This window comes from Ornithodoros turicata, chromosome 2 (assembly GCF_037126465.1).
Source record: "Ornithodoros turicata isolate Travis chromosome 2, ASM3712646v1, whole genome shotgun sequence".
Classification (NCBI taxonomy): Eukaryota; Metazoa; Arthropoda; class Arachnida; order Ixodida; family Argasidae; genus Ornithodoros; species Ornithodoros turicata.
Window position 1 is genome coordinate 148,462,602 of NC_088202.1, and position 24,332 is coordinate 148,486,933.

The 24,332-nt window shown below is 45.7% G+C and overlaps 1 protein-coding gene across 4 annotated transcripts in view; it reads left to right on the forward strand.

Moving 5' to 3' along the window:
• Positions 1 to 16,775: 16,775 nt before the first annotated feature.
• LOC135386352 (fasciclin-2-like) overlaps positions 16,776 to 24,332 on the forward strand; it is an 87,357-nt gene continuing 79,800 nt past the window's right edge. For 2 of the 4 annotated variants that reach the window (XM_064616213.1, XM_064616216.1), the window contains exon 1: positions 16,776 to 17,168. In XM_064616213.1, coding sequence (XP_064472283.1) covers positions 17,096 to 17,168 — 73 coding nt within the window. In that variant the 5' untranslated portion in view covers positions 16,776 to 17,095. The remainder of the gene's footprint in view (positions 17,169 to 24,332) is intronic. The other 2 variants (XM_064616215.1, XM_064616214.1) reach the window with 1 other exon arrangement.

The window sequence follows — 24,332 nt, forward strand, 5'->3', positions numbered from 1 at the left end:
GTACATCAAAGAAAACACTAAGGTATTTCATGCTGTCTACACTCCCTATCTCTGTGTCGTTTATCCGTATTGAAAAAATGTTCAAATCAAGGAACTTAGATGTGATCGAAAAACCAGATATTTTGTTTTTGCGAGCTTTAATGTGAGGGCATTTTCTTCTCGCCAGTTATTTTGGAATGAATGTTTTTAATACACGTATCCTTACGTAACACACATAATACACGTAAACTTTTAATACGCGTAAACTCCACAGTAAATTCCACAAGTGGGAATTGTGACGTCACTGCGCTCAGCCCCCATTTGACGCTATAAGCCTCGGGCGCGTGTGTTAGGGATGATGGTCGTGTAGCACACCAGCTCCCGTGGCTCAGTGGTTAGCGTGCTGGCCATGTCACGTCGAGACTGGGAGGTACCCGGGTTCGAATCCCGGTGCCGGCTGTGCTGTCTGGGGTTTTTCCTGGGTTTTCCTCAGACGCTTTCAGACATATGTCGGCACAGTTCCCTTAGAAGTCGGCCCAGGACGCACATTCCCCCAGGGCGTGAGTCGTGACGTTGCCCACATACGTGAGGCCGACAACGGCAAGCCCTATCACCACCACCACGTCGTGTAGCACGTGATTAGTTCATTTATTGAATTCGAATAACTCGGTATTCGAGAGAGTGGACCCCTGGTGGGCAAAAATGTCGCCGGGCTCTCGTGACGTCATCCCCATGGGGCAGCGAACCTCGTTCTAAAATTCGATGTGTAGACAGTTTCTCTCTCTGAATTGTCTAGATCGCAAACGCGCGTCTGCTCGTGAGCATCTTACATAAACATCAGTCAGGTGTCGGGGGCCTCTGGCCTTGTCTCTGAATCACGCGGCGGATTGGCGCCGTGCTTTTTGTTTTGTCTTCGGGTCGAAGTGCTCGAGTTCGCACGTTTACGGGATGATTGAACACTATAGAAGTGCTCCAGGGTCGACTCCCAGCGACTGTCTTCTCGATGCGGGTCGATGACGTACGATGACTCTCACACGTCGTAACTCCGCCTCGCGGGTCGCCAGAGTCGAATAAAAGAACGCAACCAATAGACGACTTTACAAAGATGCGCAATGCAGCATGGGAACTCTGAGCGACACTGCACCGTCGTCTGCTTCAGTTATGGTTTACCCCGGCTGACGCCGCTTCTGCGCACACCATGCATGTTGTTGTTCTTCTTCTACCTCCTCCGCCGCTGGCTGTCTCGTAATGCTCCAAGACGCTGTAAGTTCCCATGAGCCTTTGCGTGCCACAGGTGGCGCTTCCTTTTGTAAAAGGGTCTGTCAGTTGGCGATACATAGCTGCCAAGGTTGAGCGTCGTCGTCTTTAGCTTCACGACATGATGGCAGCGATTTCCAGTCGTGGACTATTACGTTCAATTTGAGAAACACCACTCTGCACATAGCAATAGACCTTGTATCGCCACATCACGCTTCAAAAATAGTCCACAAAACAGCAACCGCCTGAGATCCCTCAGAAGCCTTCATTGGGATCACAAGCGCCACCTGTGGCACGCAAGCACTCGTGGGAACTTAGAGCGCCTTAAAGCATTATGAGACGGCCAGAGGTGGAGGTAGAAGAAGAACAACAACATTCCCGGTGTGGTGGGAGCAGCGGCGTCAGCCGAGATACACCATAACCGTAGCAGACGACAGAGCAGTGTCCCTCAAAGTTACCATGGTGCTTTGCGCCGCGCGCTTGATGGCGCGAGCGTCTTTTTAAAATCGTCTATTGGTACCAGTGTTGTACGTAGCGCCGTTACTAGAAGCGGCGCTACCGTATCCGTTACTTTTTTCGGTAGCGGAGTAGAGATCGCGCTACTTTTTTAAACTGGTAACGAAAGAAGTACTTCCGCTACAAATTTGCGGTAGCGTAATCTTTGAGCGCTACCGCTACTTTCCGAGCTGGGGTTCGCGACAACTCGACTTCGACCTATCATCAAACCTCCACTCTGCCTGCCTTCGATCAAGCTGCCCGGTATCACAACTCATTCTGGGAAGACCGGGCAAATAGCCGAAAGGAGGGCACAGAGGCCGTTATCTTACAAAGAGGATGTGTCCTCCACGTGTTCCCTATTTGGGATGAACCTTCTTGAAGATTTGGTGCATTGTCGGAGTTGTCTGCAAACTGACGTCACTCCATTCTGGAGCCGTCCTCGCTAGCTATGAGTCATGACATTCCACCACGTACGCTCAGGTGCTTGACAGTTGCCATTTCTTGTCCGCTGCAATGGAGGGACCATGGCCTGCTACAGTACAAAACAGTAGCGTGGTGTTCAGATGTCTACTATGCGCCTCGGTGGGAAAGCTTTATCTGTGCGTCAAGGAAGTCAACGTCCAATTTGAAAAAGCACACCATGGTATGTTTACTAACTTCTCCTTCCGGGCAATCCGAGTTCTTTTTGTGACAAAGCTGCTGAGCCTTATATCGGTAGACTTGCTTTGTGCTTTATTTGCTTTAGAGGAAGAGAAAAAGATATGCAGGATATCGAGTAGGCTTTAGTAAATCTGTAAAAAAAACGGTTTTCAAAATTTTAGCCTTCAGGCAACCTACGTGTAACCTCCATTGGACGTCGATTTATTATTTTGAGATATTGTTTTATTTTATTATTTTAAGACGTTTGAAGTACGTCATCAACGATACTGTTTGTTTCTTTCCTAAAAAGTAGCACACGAAGTACCGCGTTACCTTTTACGGTAACGGTAGCGGTATTCCGCTACTTTTAGGTACGTGTAACGATATCGGGATTTCGTTACTTTTTGCTCAGGTAGCGCGTATCGGTATTGCGCTACCTTTTTCGGGTAGCGGGTACAACACTGATTGGTGCTCTTCGAAAGCCAATCCCCTTCGGAATTTCAGGCAATGATCGTGCTGACGCTCTTGCTCGGCAAGCCCACGACGCTGAGCAACCAACTGTCTTTCCCCTTGCGCACTCTATGTGCCAGCTGAAAGTCCGCCGCTTCACTGCCAACCGCACACAGCTCTTTCAGCAAGAAGCTATACGAACCAATGCCTTCCTTAAATCCATTGACCCTTTAACGACATATGCTGTGCCTGGCCGCATCCCGCGCGTCGAGGAATCGCTGCTTCATCGGCTGCGGCTGAATGTGGTCCGAACTCCTCTCCTCCTATTTAAGATGAATCAGCACCCGTCACCTCTTTGCCCAACGTGCAACGTAGAAGTCGATGTGCCACACATTCTCATTGCCTGCCAGCGGTACGAACATCACCGATCGAGTCTCCGGCGCCGCCTTGCTGATCGAGGCTACCGAGAGCTTTCCCTCGCGGCGCTACTTGGCCCTACCCAGCACGCTGAAGTCACGTCTGCGCTGACACGATTCCTTCGGGAATCTAAACTCCTGGGCATTCTCTGATGCGTCCTATGCGCAACGATTAGTGAAGGAGCTGTTTCTTCCGTATTTTTTCATAATTTTCTGTATCCCGGCTGTTTGCGTCTTCTTTTGTTTGCTTGAAAGCTTTAGGGAATAGCAAGCCCACACCGTGGCTAACCTTTCCATTCTCTTTTTTCTTACTTTGCATTAAACATATCCCCCCCCCCCCTTCAGCTTTGCGAACGTCGCAGAACTAATGGCCAGCCTGGTAAGCCAGCCATCGCGTCTAGGAATAATCGCGAGAAGCCCGAATAAATTAAATGTAGTACTGTGAAGCAGTACAGGGCTGCTATCTCAGAAAACTTATCTATTCGATAGCACGAGCCATCATACTTACGTCACAATTTTCGTCCCAATTCGGCGCACAGTTTTTTTTGTTTTTTGTTTTTAGAAAATTCAAATGGGAAAATTACGGGCAACATTGTGTTGCCACCAACTGCGCATTGCTCGTCAAGTACGGCGGCAAAACTACATTGCATGCGCGTAACTGTGGGCCTCAAACAAAACAAGTCGGCTACGTACACTCTTAGAAATGAACTTCACCGCATAGCATGCTGCTAGCCAACCATCGTCTCGAATGATATCTTTATCTGCCCCGATTTGTTGAAAACGGGGGGCGTACGCCTTTTTTGTGACAATTATGAACAGCATAAGTGTCACAGAAAAGGCGTACGCCTCCCGTTTTGAACAAATCGGGGCAGATAACGATATCATTCGAGACGATGGTTGGCTAGCAGCATGCTATGCGGTGAAGTTCATTTTTAAGAGTGTAGTCATCATGAGCAGCAAGCCAGTCTTGCTTGACAAACTGTAGATTATTTCCCGCCAGACGTCGCCCCGGATCGTTTTACCGCAATTTTACCTGCAATTTAAAAATATTTAGCGTTTCCTGTCACAGGTATAAATTGTATTGTTGTGCCGGGTTTACAAGCAACACGCTGTTAAACTATATATTCTGCCAACATGACCATTCTGTCTCCTCTCTCACCATCTACAGGCAGAGTTGTACACGTTACTCGAAAAAAGTAATTGATTACAGTTACTGTTACTGCTGCACGAAAAGTAATTATTTACCGTTACAAATTACTTCTTCAAAAATGTAATACGTTACCGATTAATAATGTAACGCGTTACTTTTTCCGTTACTTTTAAATTGTGGCCCAAAGCAAAGCTTGCAGTGAACGCAACCATGCAGCTCTTGTTGCAAATTCTAATATGAGACACCAACATACATGATAAGTGAAATTCACAAATACATTTGAAAGCTACATACCAAACACATACACGCGTTTATTACAGATTTATACATACGTTTAAAACAACATCGAAACTTCGGCTTCGTTTTGTTACTGTTGTTATGTTCAGCCCCCACAGTTTATCAATACAGTCACCTATTTTACGGTTGCTCTAGTAGGTCGCGGTTGTAATGTTATCATATCATCATATTATCGCGGTTGTATCATATTAGTGTGATAATAACGCGTGTGTATAACACGTGTGGATTATAGAGACGGCCGTCACAGTGACCTCTGCGTCATTGCTTCAGTCGAACTGGTGGTGGAACAGAAGAACAGATTGGCTCGCTGAAAAGGGTTGCCATTGTTGACAGAAGGTTAAAGAAGTAATCAGTTACTCAGTAATTGATTACCGTAAATTGTAACCGGATTACTTGGAAAAATTACGTGCTCACAAAATTAATTGATTACGTTAAAAAATTACTGAAAAAAGTAATTTATTACTAGTAACGCGTATACATACAAATCTGGCTACAGGTCAGCTACGGTCATCGTTTTGAACAAGAGCGCATGAGCGCAAAGTCTCTGAGCCATAAGCTGTCAAAAGATCAATGGTTTTGTGGCGAGGCTGGATCTTCCCTTCTGCACCGGGTTGACCCCGAACTAGCTCTGGTCCTCCCAACATCCATGCCACGGCAGATTACGTCATTGTTTCACAGGCTCCGGCTCAATGTACCATACAGTGCAAGACTCCTGTACAGGCTTGGGAAGGCGGACTCTCCTAATTGTCCAGTCTGTGGCTCAATCGAAGACGTCGAACATATTATAGTTACGTGCCCAAGATACTCTGAGTGTCGTGACAGACTTGTAGCCGCGTTAGGCCGGGTTGACAATCGACCCTTCGGAGTGCAGAAGGTGCTGGGCCCATGGCCAATGAGCACTCAACTGCCAGCTTTGCGAGCCGTTACACAGTTTTTAAGGGACACAAAGCTGTTAGATGGGCTATGACTTGTCTGTGGCGTTCGTCGCCGCTTCGCGACATCTCCAGTGGGTGATGGTGGACGTGTCTGGAATTCCTTTCCTTAGGTGATCTGGGGTAGCCGGCCCTCGTGATGAGGGCTACAATCCCCATTTTTTTCTTTCTTTCAATCAATCAATCAAGAGCGCATGATACGCTCGAGTCAAAAACGAAATATTTATGGAAGGGTCTCTGAGTGCTCCTGAACTGTCGTCTGATATCGACGTCTGCTGTGCTGTCGAATGCCAAGCTTGAAAATGTTGCATCTGAGCAATCTTGGGCAGTAACTAAATTACAAGTAACTGTAACTAGTTACTTTTGACAGTAACTATAGTTACCGCTTTTGTTTAAAGTAACTGTGAAACGTAACTGAAGCTAAGTTACTTAGATACATCGCACTATTTTCCACGAATCAGTTTTCTAGCGTCGTTTTGTCGAGGCTTCAAATACCATGCCATTTTTCCCAACCACGAATTTTGTCACAGCCTCCAACCGGACTCTTTATAACACGGTGTGGACAGTACAAATGGTAAAACAAAGTTTGTGAGAGTTGCATATTTATTCGCTTTTTACGCTCTTTAAGAGGCAACTGCAAAGTAACTAAATTACCTTAACGGTGATAACTAGCTGGAACTAGTTACATTTCAAAAAGGTAACTCAGAACTTTACTAGTATTTCTACAGACTGACTGTAACTCTTACTTAGTTACTTTTTGGAGTAACCTACCCATGACCGCATCTAAGGACTATACCACCGACACCAGTCAAGTCTACACACATTACTGCTCAATCTGAGGTGAATCGAATTGTACTACAGTAGTTGTACACGTCAATCGGTTGTTGCTGTCATTCTTCCACAGGGGGCTGTGAAAAAATGATTGCAGAAAGGCACGTCGGACTACTTCGTAAACACTGCGCCCTGTTGATATACTTCCACTCCGGCTTCTGCTCGTATGCTACAACTTTTCAGCTTCTATAGACACAACACGTCTGACTTGTGTCATTATTCGATCCACGAAGCAGCGCATCTTCCAGTAACACTAACGCCGGAAGTTTCCGTTCATGCATATCAAGTTAGATAAAGAAGTGAGGTTTCGATTAAAACGCGCGCATCTTTTTTTTTTTTTTTTTTTTTCTGTTGAACGCGTTCAGTAGCAGAAGACAAAACGCGCGTCGTCTGCTTTTAAAGTCGCCTTCCGGTACGTCATCCCAGACCACTTTGCTACGCTGTCGCTTTTTTCATCCGTTCTTTCCCCGTATTATCCGGTTGGCTGCGCACCCCATAACCAGATAGTGCTTCTCTTTCTTTTTTTACGCCATGCATCGAGTTAGCATCTTTGATGCACCTCATTCATGCAGACGACGCGCTTCCTGCGAGCGCAGGTGCCACTGCTGCATTCTGAGCACCGGTGCGAGACGCCACCTGCACAATACCTGTTGCCTTCTGCTACGCTTTCAAAGCAGAAACAGAGAAGCGATAAAGCGAAAGTCTGTGGGAGGAAAGGTAAAGCTAAAACAAACAAAAAAAAATGGGAGAAACGTTTTGTTTTGCTTTGTTTTTTGTGGCGGTTGTCGCCGCATTGATGGAGGTCGTCTGCTCCGTATTTCCGTCAGCCAGAAAGGTTGTTGTGCTATCCCTCATTAGGGACGCGTATTATAAGGCTGCATCGGATACGCGTTTCTAATTCGCTTACTATCCACCATGATTTATACGACGTTCGTTGCTGTCCTGGATGACGCAGGTGGTGCAAGGTGTTATTGGACGTTGGCAGATGTAGGCGTGGATATTTTAGCAGCTGTGGTGTACAGTGGTTAGGTACTTGTATTTAACAACAACAACAACATAGATGAATGGATGATGGTGATGTGGGATGTTTCCCTGCGTTGAGTGCAGGACCCTACCCCATTCCAAAGACTTGTATTTAAACTACTAGTAAAACTACTGCATTGTAGTTAAATGTAGTTAGAAGCTACTACCTGGAAAAATGGTATTTACAACTACTAGTTAAACTTATTCTTTTGTAGTACCTGCAGTAGTGAGGTTAGAGCGGGCTACAACCTACTTCGCATTTTTAAAGAATTTTCGACGGGGATTCAGGACAACATCCAACGTGCTGCAACAGGACCTTTGGCAGTCGGAGCATTGGTCGAGTTAGATGGGTTATAGACGTGGAATTGAGATATTCATTGTCAAGTTTGTGTACGGACATGCCACTGCACATGAGCAGAAAGCACGTGTTTTGTGTAAAATCAGGGTATATGACAATCGGCACACACAGCACATTCAAAAAGCCCAGTCTTCAGATTGGAGGTCATGGCTTGATCATTGAATGACATGTATCAGCATTGTATGGAGGGGCGCTCTGCTATGATTGTGGCGACCCAAGCAGCACAACATCTTGAGCCAATATTGGCAATACTGGCCCAATATTGGTCCAATCTTTGGCCGACATTGCCAATATTGATCCAATATTGGCCCAAGATGTTGTGCTGCTTGGCGAGCGTGGGAGTTCATTGTCTTCTTGCTCCCCACGCACTTAAGTGTTATTTCTACGTCTAAGCCATCATATAGATATAACGACACGCACAAAATATCAGAGTAGTTAAAAATGTAGTTAAACAACTACATCCTAGTAGTTGTAAAGTAGTTTTAACTATTGCGTCTGTGACGTAGTAACACTAGTTGTTGAACTTTAAACTACTAAAAAGTAGTTGCAGCACATCTCTGCGTTTTGGTATGCGATGGTTTCTTCATGCGCAATCGTTAGTGACAGATATAATGAGTATTTTACCTAAAATGGGCTAGGTGCAACTAACTAAAATTAATAACCTGCCTTCTGCATCAGCCTTTCTCTGTTCATAATAATCATCTTAATCAATCATGCTGATTATTATGCTATAGAATGAAACATATTAAGATGGGAACCTTATGTAGCGTTGACTCGCGGCTAAGAAGTTAGTGACAGGTTAGGCATCTGTACATTGACAGTTAATTGGCATTTTTGTGCACAGCAGCGGCGCATAACTGCCGTATAATAAATCTATGAAAGTGTGTGTAAATGTCAAGTATGCGACACTGTAATGGCCATACGCTTTTTGTCTCAATTTGGGGTCACACGCGCGTAGAGGATGAATGTAAATGCTGACGCCGCGTGTTTGAAAATATCCAGGAGATGCTATTTTATGTTTTCAACCACATGCTGAGAAGCTGTACTTTATTTCCCGTAGGAACACGGTGAAAATAGACAAGCACTAGCCCACGGGAGGAAAACCTGGCGTCAATGCTGTCAAAAATGAAAGTGACTTAATAAAGTACTTCATAGGCGAATCGGATTAAATTTGTGGCTAACGAAGGCGACCGCATTGCATTTTGGTTTCGGTTTGGTATTGTCATCATTTACGAATTAATTACTCGCACAAAATGAATGCGAATGTTGTACTCGGTATCAAGAGATATGTCCGTGTTCGGTATGGTGCTCACCTAATTTTGTTCGAATCCGTCCGAAGTCTCCCTTTAAAGAAATAAGGGCAGTGACCGAAGTGATCTCTGTGCTTCTTGAAAAACCTCCGTCCATCCTGCAGAGTTTCGTTTCAGCCATGGCTGCCCCCTTGTGGCCTTCTCACTTCGTGCTCGTCCGCAATGCGTGATCAGTGTTCGCTAAATATGGTATCATCTCGTATGGCCCAAGTGTGCATAAGGCCCAAGTGATCAGAACGCCCAAATGTTCATAAGACCCGAAAAAAATGTGGGCCTTTTGAGCATTTGGGTCAAATGAGAAGGGCAGGGTAAGGTGTCCAGAAGGCCGAAATGCCCAGAAGGCCAAAATATTCATATGGCCCAAATGGTCATATGGTCATAATGTCATAAATTTCAATGTATAGCGGCGCTTATACACTGAAAAATACGGTCGAAAAAATACACTGTTAGTCTTCCTTTCTGGTTTTCGGGCCATATGACCATTTGGGCCTTCTGGGCGTTAGGGCCTTCTGGACACCTTATCCTGTCCTGCTCATCTGACCCAAATGCGCAAAAGGCCCAATTTTTTGGGGGGTCTTATGAACATTTGGACGTTTTGTCACTTGGGCCTTATGCACACTCGGGCCATATGAGATATAACCGCTAAATATGAAGACGGCTTTTGTGTGTGTGTGTGTTCCCGTCTTAGCGCTACGAAGCAAATCCGACTACGAGCGGCGCACAGATGATGACGGCAGGATATGGAGTCAGAACCGTTGTATGGCGGGACTAGGGACGGCTTCAGAGGCGCCAGGAAAGTCCGGTGTGTAATCCGGTCTTGTAGACGACGAGGAATGCACTTTTCTTCTTTTTTTTTTCTGTTCTTTTTTTTTTTTTTTTTCGAATGCGGCCATTGCGTCCGTCTTTCCTTTCCGAAATATTATTACCTTTTGTTTTCTATTTTTCGTTTCAATCCCACATTCCTTTTGCCAACCGAGAAATTTCGCGGTCGAGACAATTCCATCACAGATGTAATATCGCAGGAACCAACCGATTCCTTTGTTCGTACGCCTTTTGAGACGTGCTATCATTTCCAACTCCAGTTTCGAAATGGATTTTCCACCGACGCACCCGTATGTACGCTGTTGCCATGGTACATTTTCTATGTCGCCCGCTATATTTGTGTCCACTCAGGCACGGGGTGCATTAGGTATTATGTGGGTCATGTTGTTCTTGGTGGCGTCACTTCTGTCCTCGGAACTGTTTAAAAGATATCCGGGAATATTCCGAGAGCCATGTTTTTTTTATACCCCTGTCACACGGGCATTTTGATCCTTCTCGAATCCGATCTGCATCGAACTTCCCGAGCACGCTCGAGTTTTGACGCTGCTACACGGCCACTTTCAATGCGCATTGAATGGTTGACCTGTGCAAATGAATAAACGGAACTCAGTAATTTCGCGTTTCCTATATAACAGCGATATTAGTGGTAATTTATCGTATACCGATGTAAGCATCATTTGTAGCTTCGCGCGCATGTCCGTCTTAAGTTATGACAGTTCACCGGGGTCGAGGATGCAAATGGCGGCCGTCGAGCAGTCTTAAAATTCTCAATCCTGTTATGGGAACTGTCTTGAGTCAAGCAGGATCAAAGTTCGATCCTGCTTGGAAGCGGCCGTGTAGCACCATCCGATCTGCATTGGGTTCAAGCAGGTTCGGTCGAGCAGGATCGAAAATGCCCGTGTGACAGGGGTATTAGTTTGCTTAGGTAAAACCTAAAGGCAAAAGAAGGGTGCGTGCTTCGAACCTCGTCAACGCCTTGTGACTATGTGACCGTGTGTGTGACTTTTCAGTTTTAGTTACGTGTTCTTCTTTTCCTTTTCTTCTCCTTCTTTGTCTTCCCTTTTTCTTTTCCTTTTCTTTTCTTCTCTTCTTTGTCTTCCCCTTTTCTTTTCTTCTTTTCCTTTTCTTTCTTTCCCCTTTTCTCCTTTTCCTTCTCCTTTTCTTTCCTTATTTTTCTTTTCCTTTTCTTCCCCTATTTTCCTTCTTTTTTTTAATACCAAGCCGTCCTCTGCCTTGCTGACCTTTCCTTTCTTTTTTCCTTAATAAACATATTCCCTCCCCTAGGGGGCGAGCAAGTTGGCAATAAATGTAGGCGAGCTGAGTTCTGGTCACACGGAAAAAGTTGGGATAGCAAGTTGGTGTAGGTTCGAAGTAGTGATGGGCGATACTATCGATAGTTTTGGACTAAAATCGACTATCGATAGTTTTGGAGGAAAAAGAAAAGAAAGAAAGAAAAATGATCACGGAAAATAAATTATCAAGTTCATGAAATATGAAATATCGGAGTATTATACATGTGCAATGCTATATTGTTGGCCCTTCTGAGGAGGAATTAGTGGTCGTTAATTGTCACAAACCCGTATTACCATGACAGTAACATAAAGTAATGATAGTCTGACAGCGTACGCTACTGCTCTGATTAATGTTAGCCAAACGCATAGCGCACAACAATCCACGACATCTCCTTTTCTGCTTTGTCGGTTTAAGCAGAACAGAGGCTCCAGTCTGTTTTTCGGAACAGCTCCTCTGTTTTATGTAATCGTTTCTTTCATGCTAACGGTCCGAAACTATCTAAAAATATCAATAATGTGCAACTATAAATAAAGGTATTTGATTAGATGATAATATACAACTTGGAGCAGTCACTTCTACATTTTTGCAGCAAGCGGGTTTGGGCTGTGTCCGACTTACTATCGATAGTTCAAACTATCGATAGCTTTGAGCAAAACTATCGATAGCTAAATGAGTAGTCGTCTCAACTATCGATAGTACTATCGATAGTGTTTGTATGACTATCGCCCATCACTAGTTCGAAGACCTAGAACACTGAGAACGGTAATTAGCAAAACAACTATTGTGGTCTGTAAAGATAGCCTCCAGTACTCTTACCACTCGGCTATCTACGAGTACGTTCCGTCGAAGTTAGCAATGCCAGCCTCGTAGGGGTTCCCAGCCAACTCAAGATTATTAAACTGTACTGCTGGTAACTTTTCGATTCCATTAGTGAGCAACTGACGTCCCTTTATGAAACCCACATGTCCCCACTTTAGTTAGCGCAACATTCGAGAAATTATAAACGGCTTATAGTTGGAGTGGTGTGTCTACCCACAGTTGCTGTATTTTACTCTCACAGTGCTCCGTTCTATCATGACCGCACGATTATCAAGAAACATTTATTTCGCGCTCACTGTATTGTACTCCATACTGCAAAAGCGTGAGTGGGCTACGCCACCTAGGGTCACTAAATATGGAGCAGAGTAGCGACACTGAGCCACGCCGGCGAGCGAGACCGCCATCTTGAGTCAGGCGCGGCTGCGTCGCCTAGCAACGGGACGCCAAATCTCCCCCTTCTCCAGTGGAGAACTGCGCGCAGTCGAGCCGGCTCGCAACCGAGGAAACCGGTTTTGGATGGAGAGGACTCAACATGGACGGCACGTTCTTGGGAAGAGAAACCACGTGACACGATCGGCCCAATCGAGGACACCGAACGGCGGCTTCGGGCGCGGAAAAGGAATGCTATACTCTGTACCCGTATTTAGTGACTCTAATCACCACCACCGCCGGCACGTTGCTAGGCTGAAGATCGAGAGAACGAGGAAATTCCACTTTAGGAAATGTTTTATCTGCTGCATTGATTTCAGTGTCAGACTCAATAGAGGTAAAAAATGTATACGCGTTTTTACTTCTAAAAGTAAAAGATATAGGATAACCAACCTCTAACAAGCGTAATCCAGCACTGACTCGGAATTGCACAACGTCGCATAATACCAGGATGCGGTCGGCTGTGAACGTAGAAAGCATGCCGAAAATACACAGAAATTAATTCAAAAATCTGCTCTTTCTCTGCACTGCCTACGCGATAATCTTTGTGCGCAGAGGTTTATTAAATAGGGTGTGAAAGAAGGAATGAAAGGAATGAATGAATGACGTCTCTAACCTCTGGCCACCGGAGAGTTTCGTCTAAGCTCAGGGGCATCGGAAGTCCCTCACGGCGGGGGTGGTGGGGCTGAGCCTTAACCTAACCCAACCCAACTTAACCTAACCTAACCTAATGTATTGGAAATGACCCGTCCGCTGCAATCCGATGACTGTAAGGCTACGTAACGCATATGGGGAGGTCACCTCGCGTTCTTGATTACCTTGAGGCGAAAGCAAATTGGCGTTTGAGCAGGCACAAACTGAAATATTGCTCGATTGTTTCATTATGTGCGATAAGACAAATAGAAGTAAGCGAGCGGTGGCCTGTTCCTTTCTTCTTTTTTTATTTTTATTTTTCTCGTCAAAAGCGGTGTTTTCTGCAAAGACTGTCATTATTGTTGCACTAAAAATGCTCTGCCGAGTGTTCTGGCCATGGCTCAGGCAGAGACAACAGATATGGTTCACGTGTCATCCAGCGCACCAGCGAACTACTTTAAGGCGCATGATAAGAGTTTCCCTTTGCAGCCTCCAATATTTCCCTGCGATTATCAAACACGAGTCGACATCCTTTGGTGGAGCGTGAATCTGCGTTTTCCTATATCGTCTGACCAAGGCTACTGAATACCGTGTCGCTATGCTCTTTGCGCAGCAGGTAAGCGCATATATACAGTATCACATAGTATAACCGGCTGGATACAGTCAAACTCCTTTACAACGAAACTCAGGGGACTGCAAAAAAAATTCGCAGTAAAGGTATTTTCGTTAAAAAGGATGTCCATTATTGGACCTATAGGGCTCCAGCGTGACAGCAAGTGAGTTTGAGTTTGAGTTTGATTATAGAAAAAAAAACCGGAAGATATTGAATTCGGGGCAGCAAAAAACTTTGCTGTAGTGGTATTTTCGTTAAAAAGGTGTTCGCTATAGAGGAGTTTGACTGTAGTATACACTATATCCGCATGTATTTACTCTGCGCGGTAACAGAGCTGAAAGCGAGTCAGTCTCTGTCGATACGTACAGAAGAAAAATGGGGTAGCGGGATGGCCAGAGCGTGAGTTCAGGGGGGGGGGGGGGGCGACTGCCCCCTCTGCCCTCACCTTCCGATGCCCCTGTTTAATAGCAGCACGAAGACAAGGACGTAGGTAGAAGTAGACAGGACAACTGAAAACGAATAACTCCTGCTGTATAGAGGTTACATAATGGGTGACGAGCTTAGACAGGGGCAGGTCTTAGTGTCTACTTGCTGCTATTCGCCATCATGAACCTATATACCAACTACCCCGGATTGTGCCTATTGTGCCCCTGTCTAAGCTCGTTACCCATTATGTAACCTCTATACAGCAGGAGTTATTCGTTTTCAGAGGTTACGTGAGAAGGACCGTTTTAAGAGGGTATACCTTTTACTGTTAGAGGTAAAAACGCGTCTGCATTTTTTCAATTTTTTTTTCCCCTCTACTAAAAGTTAAAGGTTTAAGAGAGTACGCGGGGAATATCGAGATCCGTTGCCTGAGCGATTTCCAGTCAATAAGAAATAAATAAATTATACGGAACAACAACAACAAATAAATTAATGATAATGCAACAGAAACATCAACAGAATTTAATGATAATGCATGGGGAAATTCGCCACATAAGGTGCGGCCCATTATCCCAAAGCACAATGGGCAGAATGAGATGTGTCCCGATGATGAGGTGATGATCGCACGCAGGTGATGAATTATACGCACTTCAAGAATGCAGTCAATACGAATCCGGAATACAGAAATATTTATCGGTATGAGAGATGTGACGCCTTGTAGCGCGGCGCAAGGATGAGGGGGGGGGGGCTATTTCGGGGTGGGATTTTTCGAGATACCGGTATAGGGGTGTACCGGTATCTAGAAAAATCTCCGGACACCGGTCGGTAAACGACCCCCGGATTTTATTAACGCAAAGCATTACTCAGTTCAGAGCTCCGGACAAAGTAGAAATGAAAATACAGTGAACCCTCGTTAATATGACCCCCGATAATCTGACATACGCGCTTTACGACCATACTCTTGAGGAACGATGCAGTGAGACCTCTGCAAATCCCTCCCGTTAATATGACAATTCCGCATTATGACCAAACTTTTCGGGAACAACCGTGGTCATAATAACGAGGGTTCACTGTATTCTGTACAAAGTAGTGAAATTGAGCAGTCCGCTATTGGCGATGGTCTGCGTACGCTCGCCGTGAAAAATTGACGGATGGCAGCATTCATTTGCATACAAAACATGTTCTCCAGTGAGAGCGTCAAGAATATTGAATGTCAAGCAATTCCACCCAACCATAAAAATCCGTTCGCAGTGGATTTCTGTTTTGAGGCGTTGTTCCCAACAGCGTAAAACGAGAAACATTTCAGAGAGACAGATTATGGTTGTTTTTGGTCCGTCGAACCTCCAATCATCAATCAACACACACACATCAATCAATCAATCAATCAATCAATCACAATCACATCTCATCAATTGGTGGAACACGACTGTCGTCAAGAGCCATGGCAAAGACCTTCATAATGCACCTTGTTGACCATCAGAGAACAATGTGTTTTATATTTCTAGCACGTCCCTCAATATGCCAGTTTTACATGAAAAAAAGGGGATATACTGACAGGGTTTACAGCATAACGTAGCAGCTAACAATTGCACAAACAAATGTAACAACACCATATTGCAAATCAAACTAAGAACAGTCACCCAATGCCAAGAAAACAGGCAATTGCTCGTGCATATAAACACATATGCTATATCGACGACCAGCGGCTGAGGAAGACAGTCATTAGTAGTACGTTGGGAAAATGAGCGACAGAGCAGCTCGATTTTAGACTGGTGGTCAAAGTCTCGATGATACGTATAGGAGGCCGCGGTACTGTGAAATCGGGTATCAAAAGAGCAGTTATGAAAAGCACACACAGTCGAATGGGGTGGTGTCGGCCACGTAGTGGAATGTATTTGCTGCATAATGCAAGATCAGCGAACCCAAGTGAGTGCTTCTCCTATAGTTTCATGTAAAACGTGCAGCGAGATTTTGACATGACTCGACAAGATTAGTAACGTTCCTAAGGTCAGGGTTCCAAACACTATTGGCGTACGCTAGCTTCGAACGAACGGCTGTAGACGGCGGTAGACAATACAGTCATCAGCGAAGACACGAAAAATGAGGCACGTCATTAATAAAAATGAGGAATAGGAGGCGACCTAGCGCAGATCCCTGAAGCACGCCAGACAGCACGGGAAGAAAGGGAGAGAGACAGGCCTTTATTGAACAAGTGAAACTCATTTCGCACGAAAACGCTGGTTCAGCGCACCCTCCACGGCGATGTAACGAAATGTGACGGTTTCTTTGAAGCGGCACTTCGAATGGTATCATGTAGGGCCGCGCTAGCAGTAGCAGACGACAGTGGCCCAGTCGATACGAGACAGCTTCGCTGTGTTTTTTAATCCACACGTTCGTGCCAGAAAGAATCGAATCGGATCCAGTACGGCGGAAAGGACATCCAATTAACCGGACGCGTGACTTTTATGACGCCTGCGACAATCGTAGACCCGAAACGTCCTACATCTTTCAAGCCATCCAAACCAGTTTCTGCTTCGAGAGCCGCTTTTTCTCCCGCAAGAGGCCGCCGGCGGGCGCCATCGCGGCAGTCGCAGCCTGGCAACCCCGCGCGAAACGTTGTTGCACTCGGGGATGTCAAAGCGACTGGACCAATGAGCAGGTTGTTGTGTGCAAACGCTTGGATTTAATCCGTCTTAATGAATCAGTTCCGCAGAATCCGAAAGCGTCTGTGTGGTTGCGTCGACTGATAAAAGTGCCGTGCCTTGGTTGTGAGTGCTTCCGTGCATTTTGTGAGTCACTGCGGAAAAGCAGAGTGGATACCCCGGACGCCGCCGCAGCGGAGTCGCCTTTTTTTTCCCTCGCCGTTTTGTGTGTGGTGCTGGTGGTAGCATCGCAGACGACAAACCCACCTGGTTGAAATATGTGGTTGTGCAGCGAATGGAAGGTTTGGACGAGGTGGCTATTTTACGCACTGGTGATATGCACACTATCAGGTAAGCTGCAAATGCGTTACATTCGGGGCCGAGAACGTGCAGAGAAAAACATGGAAACAGATGCGGTTTCTGTTAGGCCTAGCGTGTCCCGCCGCCCCGTGCATTGCTTTTGCACCGGCCGAGCGAGGGAGGGGAGACCGGCAGGTTTGAGTTGAGGTTTCGTCAGTGTCGTGACAATGTGGATAACTTTTGAGCGCGCGTCTTTATTTTCCTCTTTTTTTTTATTTGTTGTCGATAGCATCAATCTTACGCCAAATTTGAAACTGGCGTATTTTCTCCGTTAAATCAGACGGCGTCTCTGCACTTGTGCGTTATCTCATCGTGCTATCCCACCAAATAATCTTATCTAGCCTTCGTCCCTAGACAACAAAACGACCCCCCTCTTTTTTTTTTTTACAGCTAACGCTAGTTGTCCTGGTTCCGCGAGACAAGTAAGGTTGCGGTCAAACAACACGCACACCCATGTATACCGGTTGTGGCAGTTCTGCCGTGACATTGTTCTTTTTTCTTCTCGAGAGTGAGGAGGGATAGGGTAACGGTCTTTCGTGGGTCACTTACGCAACATTGGCTGCGGAATAGGTGGCTGTTCATGTTGCTTTTCCCGTGTCTGCTTTTCCCTGCAAATCCTACACCGCGCACAATTCAAATTTTGCGGTGGAATCACGCAATCAACGGAAGATACGGCCAAGTTTGCAGACGACTATTTTCAGTTGCATCGTCTGCGTCGGTCGACTGCTGGTCGTATCCAAACATGGGTGGACAGTGATTGCGTGTTTCGATCGTTTGAATTTTTATTACTTCCGTATATTTATTAATGGAATTCGGTTATGATTTAATCTCAGCGTAGATCGCTTGGCTCATGTGGTGGGACGTCTTTGTCCCTGTTGTAGTGGTGTGGCGCGACTATTACCGACCGCCAAGAAGCTGTTGCCTACCTCTGTGGTAAGGAAGTTGGCATGCCTTTTGTCATGTATCCCGAGTTAGACCCTTGAGGTACTCTCATGAGTCGGCACGATAGTGCCCTAACATATAAATCAGTTAGTGTAGAATTTCGAAGAAATATTACATTAACATTAGGGTCTCTTGCTCGTACATAACTCTGTTGTGTGTGTCTGTGGTTTAAGCGATCGCAGCACCGAATTATTTGCAAGTGTACACGGTGGCGTAGCGTGAGGGGAGGGGGGGGGGGGCGTAAGGGTGGTCGCCCCCCGGGCGCAATATTTTGGGAGGCACAAATTATCGACAGAGAAAACAGTTTGAAATAGAAACGGTGCTACTGTTTATGGCTCGAAAAAATCTCAATTATTTAACATTGGGCGTTGTTGGAATGATACTAGCTTAGGGGGGGGGGGGGGGATATGTTTATGGGGATAAAAAAAGCGGGGAGAGGTTAGTCAGGCATAGGCCGACTTGCTATTCCTTCCATAAAAAGAAATAAATAAAAAACACACAGACACAAAAGGGCCTTAGAGGCTGGTCGAGTGGCCGGTGGCACGGAGAAAGCTCAAGAGGGTAGTCTTAACTACCCCCAGCACCAAGCACAGATTTTAAAACACAGGGGTAGGCAGGGGTTTATTGCGAGTGGAACGCAAGATCGGCGCCCAACGCGCACCTCGACTCGAGACTCCAGAGCAGGGTTGCGGAATGGAAACGCCCATTCCAATTCAATTCCGAGGAATGGAGATTTGTGATAATTCCGTTTCTGGAATGGCTTGGCAATTCCATCAATAAAAGAAGCGGGACCGGTAACAGTGCTGGGTAGCCCAGCAGTGCTATGAGGAGATTGCCATTACCCATCGTGTAAAAAGCAAAAATACGAGGTTATTTCGCCCTTGACCGTGTGGCACCCAGACCATTCCAATTCCATTCCACCCGCGAAAAAAAAAAAGCCTCATTCCATTCCTAAGACAGTTTCCGTCATTCCAATTCCAGGCTCTGATAAATCGGGAATGATTCCGGCATCATTCCAACTCCGGAGTGGCAATTCCGCAATCCTGCTCCAGACGTCTTCTCTCCCAATCTCGCGAGCGGCTTACGTTCACCTTGTAGTCGGTCGGTGTTCGGTTCACAATCTCGCGGTTTATCCACTTCCGATCCGTAGATCACAAGCGTCCATATTTCATCCGAACCCGCAAGTTTCTTGCGGATACTCACAGATATCGGCTTCCATCCGCGGATGGTGCATGGCTTTACTTCGCGCACTGCACAGAAATACGGCGCCATTCCTTACGATGCACTAAAACTCTCCCATGCTACGTGAGGCCGATGCGATGCCGTCATACTCACGAGGAATTGACGCAGCTGACTGGCAAATTAATTAATTAGGTACACTGGCTGACTTTACGGCCGTCTTTGAAACTGTCATGTCGCCTAAGAATCACTCTCGGTTTTGTGTACGTCGTCGAGTGCCAAGACGCGATATAAACAAAGTGACATGACCTCGAAGTGATGTAAAAATGGCCGCTGCTGATGATGTGCTCGCTTCTATTTTCTCTTTGGTTGCGGGTCGTGTTCCTATAAATAGTGTCCGCTAAGACGGTATCTGACTCATCGGGAACACCCTGCTTGGGCTGTCTTTTTTTTTTTTTTTTTTTCTACAGGTTCACACATCGTTCATTAACAGCCTCGGGAAGTCCTTACCATAGATCGAGAAGTTATCCGTCGAAAAGAACCCGTTACGAGTACCATGAAGTTACTCTGAAAGTTACCATGGCGCAAAAGTACCGAGTTAAGTTATAAGTTATCGAAAAAATGAACTTAATTACAGTAACGAGTTACTTGGAACTCTGGTCCTTACAACCCGAATCCTCCTGATCTGCCGATCCTCCCGAATCCTCCGAATCCTGAGTTGATTATATATATTTAAAAAAAAACGGAAGATATTGAATTCGTCACTGACGAATTCTGATACTCCCACAAAGGAAATGAAATGAATGAAAGGAGAAAGAAAACTGAAAAGATGAAAAGGTAAAAATAGAAAGACATCACCCCTCCCAGTCACCGAACTGTACGTGCATATGCGTAGCTACATCCCCGAATCCTCCTTTTGGAGAAATAAATGTTTCCATCGAAAATAAGCTGGCCTAATAAGGGGCATAGTCGCACGACGCCAAAATGACAACTTGCAGCGACCTGATAATAAACATGCTCTTCCGGCGACCTGCTGCCAATAACGACCGCTAAAAAAATGTGGCTTTCATTCGGTAAAACGACTTTGACAGTAATGCGATTGCTGCGTCAATGGGGGCCAACCTTGCTACATTGTCGCAAAATATCAGGAATCTGCGCACAAAGGCAAGCCTCCAACTGGATTGTACGGCCGAAGTCTCATTACGGCCGAAAGTCTCAATACGGCCGATAATCCTTTAATCCCCAAGTGTCTCATTACGGCCAAGGTCTCAATACGGCCAAAGGCAGTCTCATTACGGCCAAATGTGAAAATGTGTATTGTAACCTGCATTGATATGCAATGTCGCAGCCAGGTATGGATATATATGCAGCAGGGTATAAGCCATGCACTGTGCCCTTAGGGCCCTTATCATATTTATATACACATATTGCGAGACAAACGGTATGTTATCATACCACAGCACAATGCAAAATATTGTGTAATGTGTACTCCCACAAGGTAGTGTTGATGTTGCTGTGAAGCAGGCTACAACTGAGCCGTAGCCTCCAATATACTGATCAGTATATAGGAGGCTATGGCTTGTCGCCTGCCTTTTGCGGCCAGGTGATAGTACAGCGATAGAGATAAGTTCTGCCCACTGGAAGGACTAGGAATATGACAATATTTAGGACGCAGGTTTCAACCACGTTCAATTTCTTTTTTTTTTTATTTTTTATTTTTTTTTTTTTTTCACCATTGCCGTGTTTCCGTGCTGTGTTGCCGTAATTGTCGCGGGTGTCACATGACGTCACTAACGCGATAACGTGAAAGATTACGAGAACGCTCGTAATAGACCCTCAATTAGTTGGCGTTGTGGAACGAGAAACCTGAATGAACATTGAACATGTTCCGCTTACGTGATTCTTGCAATATGTGAAAGCACAGTGGACAAATTGAGCGCGGAAATAGCTAAAAAGATAATTAAGGTTGTACGCAGCAGAGAGGCAAGGACGGAAAGAACACTTTCTGTCCTTGTCCCTCTGCTGCGTAAAACTTACTAACTACCCTGCAGTTTTTCTACCTTCGTCAACTAAAAAGATGTCACACATTATGCTTTCCCACCAGTAAGCTAAGTTTGGCAGTTTGTTTCACTGTTTCGTTTATATTTGGCACTGTAACTGCAAAAAAAAAAAAAGAGCCAGAAAATGACTAATGAGAAATTTTTCGCAGTGATGTTCATGTATTGAATTGTGTATTATACGTACGAAATTTCTCACCTCTCTGTCGCTGTTGTTGACAATCCTGGTCTAAATTTTGTCATTACGCGAAAGCTGCTTCAACTGATTGCAGCACATATCAAGGAGCTACAAGGAGCTGGTCTTCGGCTTTGATGACCACATCTACGTCGTCGCTGTTTCGAGAGTATATTAAAAATTTGACGTACATATGACTGCGCGTAATAATCTAGGGTATCTGCTCCATAGCACCGTTTCGTTTGCGCCAAAATGGCTGGGGCAAATCACGTCACCGAACTTTGACAGACATCGCAAACTCACGAAGCTGAAATGTTGGAGTAATACAGGGTGTTACCCTATAAAAGTCTACCCGTGCCGCCATGCCGTACTCGCCAATTACTCAATGCAGGTGGCACATTGTGCGATCTTCATACAAAGCTCATAAGGACATTTAATCTTGGTGAATTTCGAAGTGATTAAGCGCCGCAACACAAAGTTATAACTCAAAACGTGAGATTCCCGTAGTCAAAACAATCAAGATGGCGGCGTTGAGAAGAGCACTTGCCATGCTGCTCCCCAGACGACGACGTGTCGCATATCCTGCCAGCCGGATGGAACTGCAGTTTTCATTTCGCTTTCGTGTAACTGTCGTATTTTGCTCAGAAGTAAGCAAGTGAGGTACGAAAAATGCCGACGTACTCAGCAGACGACACCCCAAAGGGATGTCGTCTGCTTACTGGGAGGCGCCATCTTGGCTGTTTTGCCTACGGGAACCTCATGTTTTGCGCTATAACTTTGCGTAACGGTGCTCAATCACTTCGATATTTGCCATGGATGAATGTCCTTATGAGGTTTATACGTAGACAACACATTGTACCGCCTGCATTGAGTAATTGGCGAGCACGGCATGCCGACGCGGGTAGACTTTTATAGGGTAACACCCTGTATATCGTATTTTTAAAAACGGGCACATCTTACGAAGCAATTCGGGCATTTTCTTTTGTTTGAGACCGCGAATTTCTCAACTGAGAATACCGAGGCTTTCTGCCATTCGCCCATTCTGAAGTAATGTAATGCATGGGTTTATGCTCCTCCCCCATCGCTGTGGCCCCGGTTGCACGGTCGCCATTATGCGATAAAATCTAGGTGTGTGTCTTGTTCTACGGCGTTGGAGCAACAATTTGCCCTTGCTCGGAGTTGGCATTACAGTGAACCCTCGTTATTATGACCATGGTCGTTCTCGAAAATTTTGGTCATAATGCGGAATTGTCATATTAACGGGGGGGGAGGGTGTAAAGGATTTCCAGATGTTTCACTGCGTTGTTCCCCAGGAGCGTGGTCGTAAAGCGCGTATGTCAGGTTATCGGGGGTCATATTAACGAGAGTTCACTGTACAGTGAACCCTCGTTATTATGACCAAGGTCGTTCCCGAAAATTTTGGTCATAATGCGGAATTGTCATATTAACGGGGGGGGGGGGTAAAGGATTTCCAGATATTTCACTGCGTTGTTCCCCAGGAGTGTGGTCGTAAAGCGCGTGTGTCAGGTTATCGGGGGTCATATTAACGAGAGTTCACTGTACAGTGAACCCTCGTTATTATGACCAAGGTCGTTCCCGAAAATTTTGGTCATAATGCGGAATTGTCATATTAACGGGGGGGGGGGGGGGGGGGTAAAGGATTTCCAGATGTTTCACTGCGTTGTTCCCCAGGAGTGTGGTCGTAAAGCGCGTGTGTCAGGTTATCGGGGGTCATATTAACGAGAGTTCACAGTACAGTGAACCCTCGTTATTATGACCAAGGTCGTTCCCGAAAATTTTGGTCATAATGCGGAATTGTCATATTAACGGGGGGGGGGTAAAGGATTTCCAGATATTTCACTGCGTTGTTCCCCAGGAGTGTGGTCGTAAAGCGCGTGTGTCAGGTTATCGGGGGTCATATTAACGAGAGTTCACAGTACAGTGAACCCTCGTTATTATGACCAAGGTCGTTCTCGAAAATTTTGGTCATAATGCGGAATTGTCATATTAACGGGGGGGGGGGGGGGGGGTAAAGGATTTCCAGATGTTTCACTGCGTTGTTCCCCAGGAGTGTGGTCGTAAAGCGCGTGTGTCAGGTTATCGGGGGTCATATTAACGAGAGTTCACAGTACAGTGAACCCTCGTTATTATGACCAAGGTCGTTCCCGAAAATTTTGGTCATAATGCGGAATTGTCATATTAACGGGGGGTAAAGGATTTCCAGATGTTTCACTGCATTGTTCCCCAGGAGTGTGATCGTAAAGCGCAGATGTCAGATTATCGGGGGTCATATTAACGAGGGTCCTTCTTGTGCTACTCGAATCTCTGCCTTAGTGGTTCCCCAGTAGAGGCGCGTAGGACGAATAAAGCGTGAACCGAAATATTTCTCCATTTTACGGTAAGAGCTGCGTGTGGTGCGGTAAATTTATGCGACAAAATAATAAATGTCCAGTCACTGGTGCGCGGCTAAAGAGGAACGCACGCGCGCGCAATCTGGCTGGTTCGCACAGTTCGTCTTCATCTGTTCCGCTTGCGTCCTGCGTGAGCTTACCGCGAATCTCCGCCGTGGGATGCAAGGAAATCGCGCGTGCGTACTGTTACGCCGGGTATACCACAATATCCCCAGCGTTCAAAAACTCCAACACCAATTTGCAAAATAGGACAATCACCGAGCGGATGCGTCGTATTCGCGGAAGACAAAAACGTGTTCAAGTAACAGTGCGACATGAGTCCATACCACAGGGGTGACACAAGCCCGCCATTGTTGTAACTACCCTCAAGCGGGTGCTTTTGACAAAACTG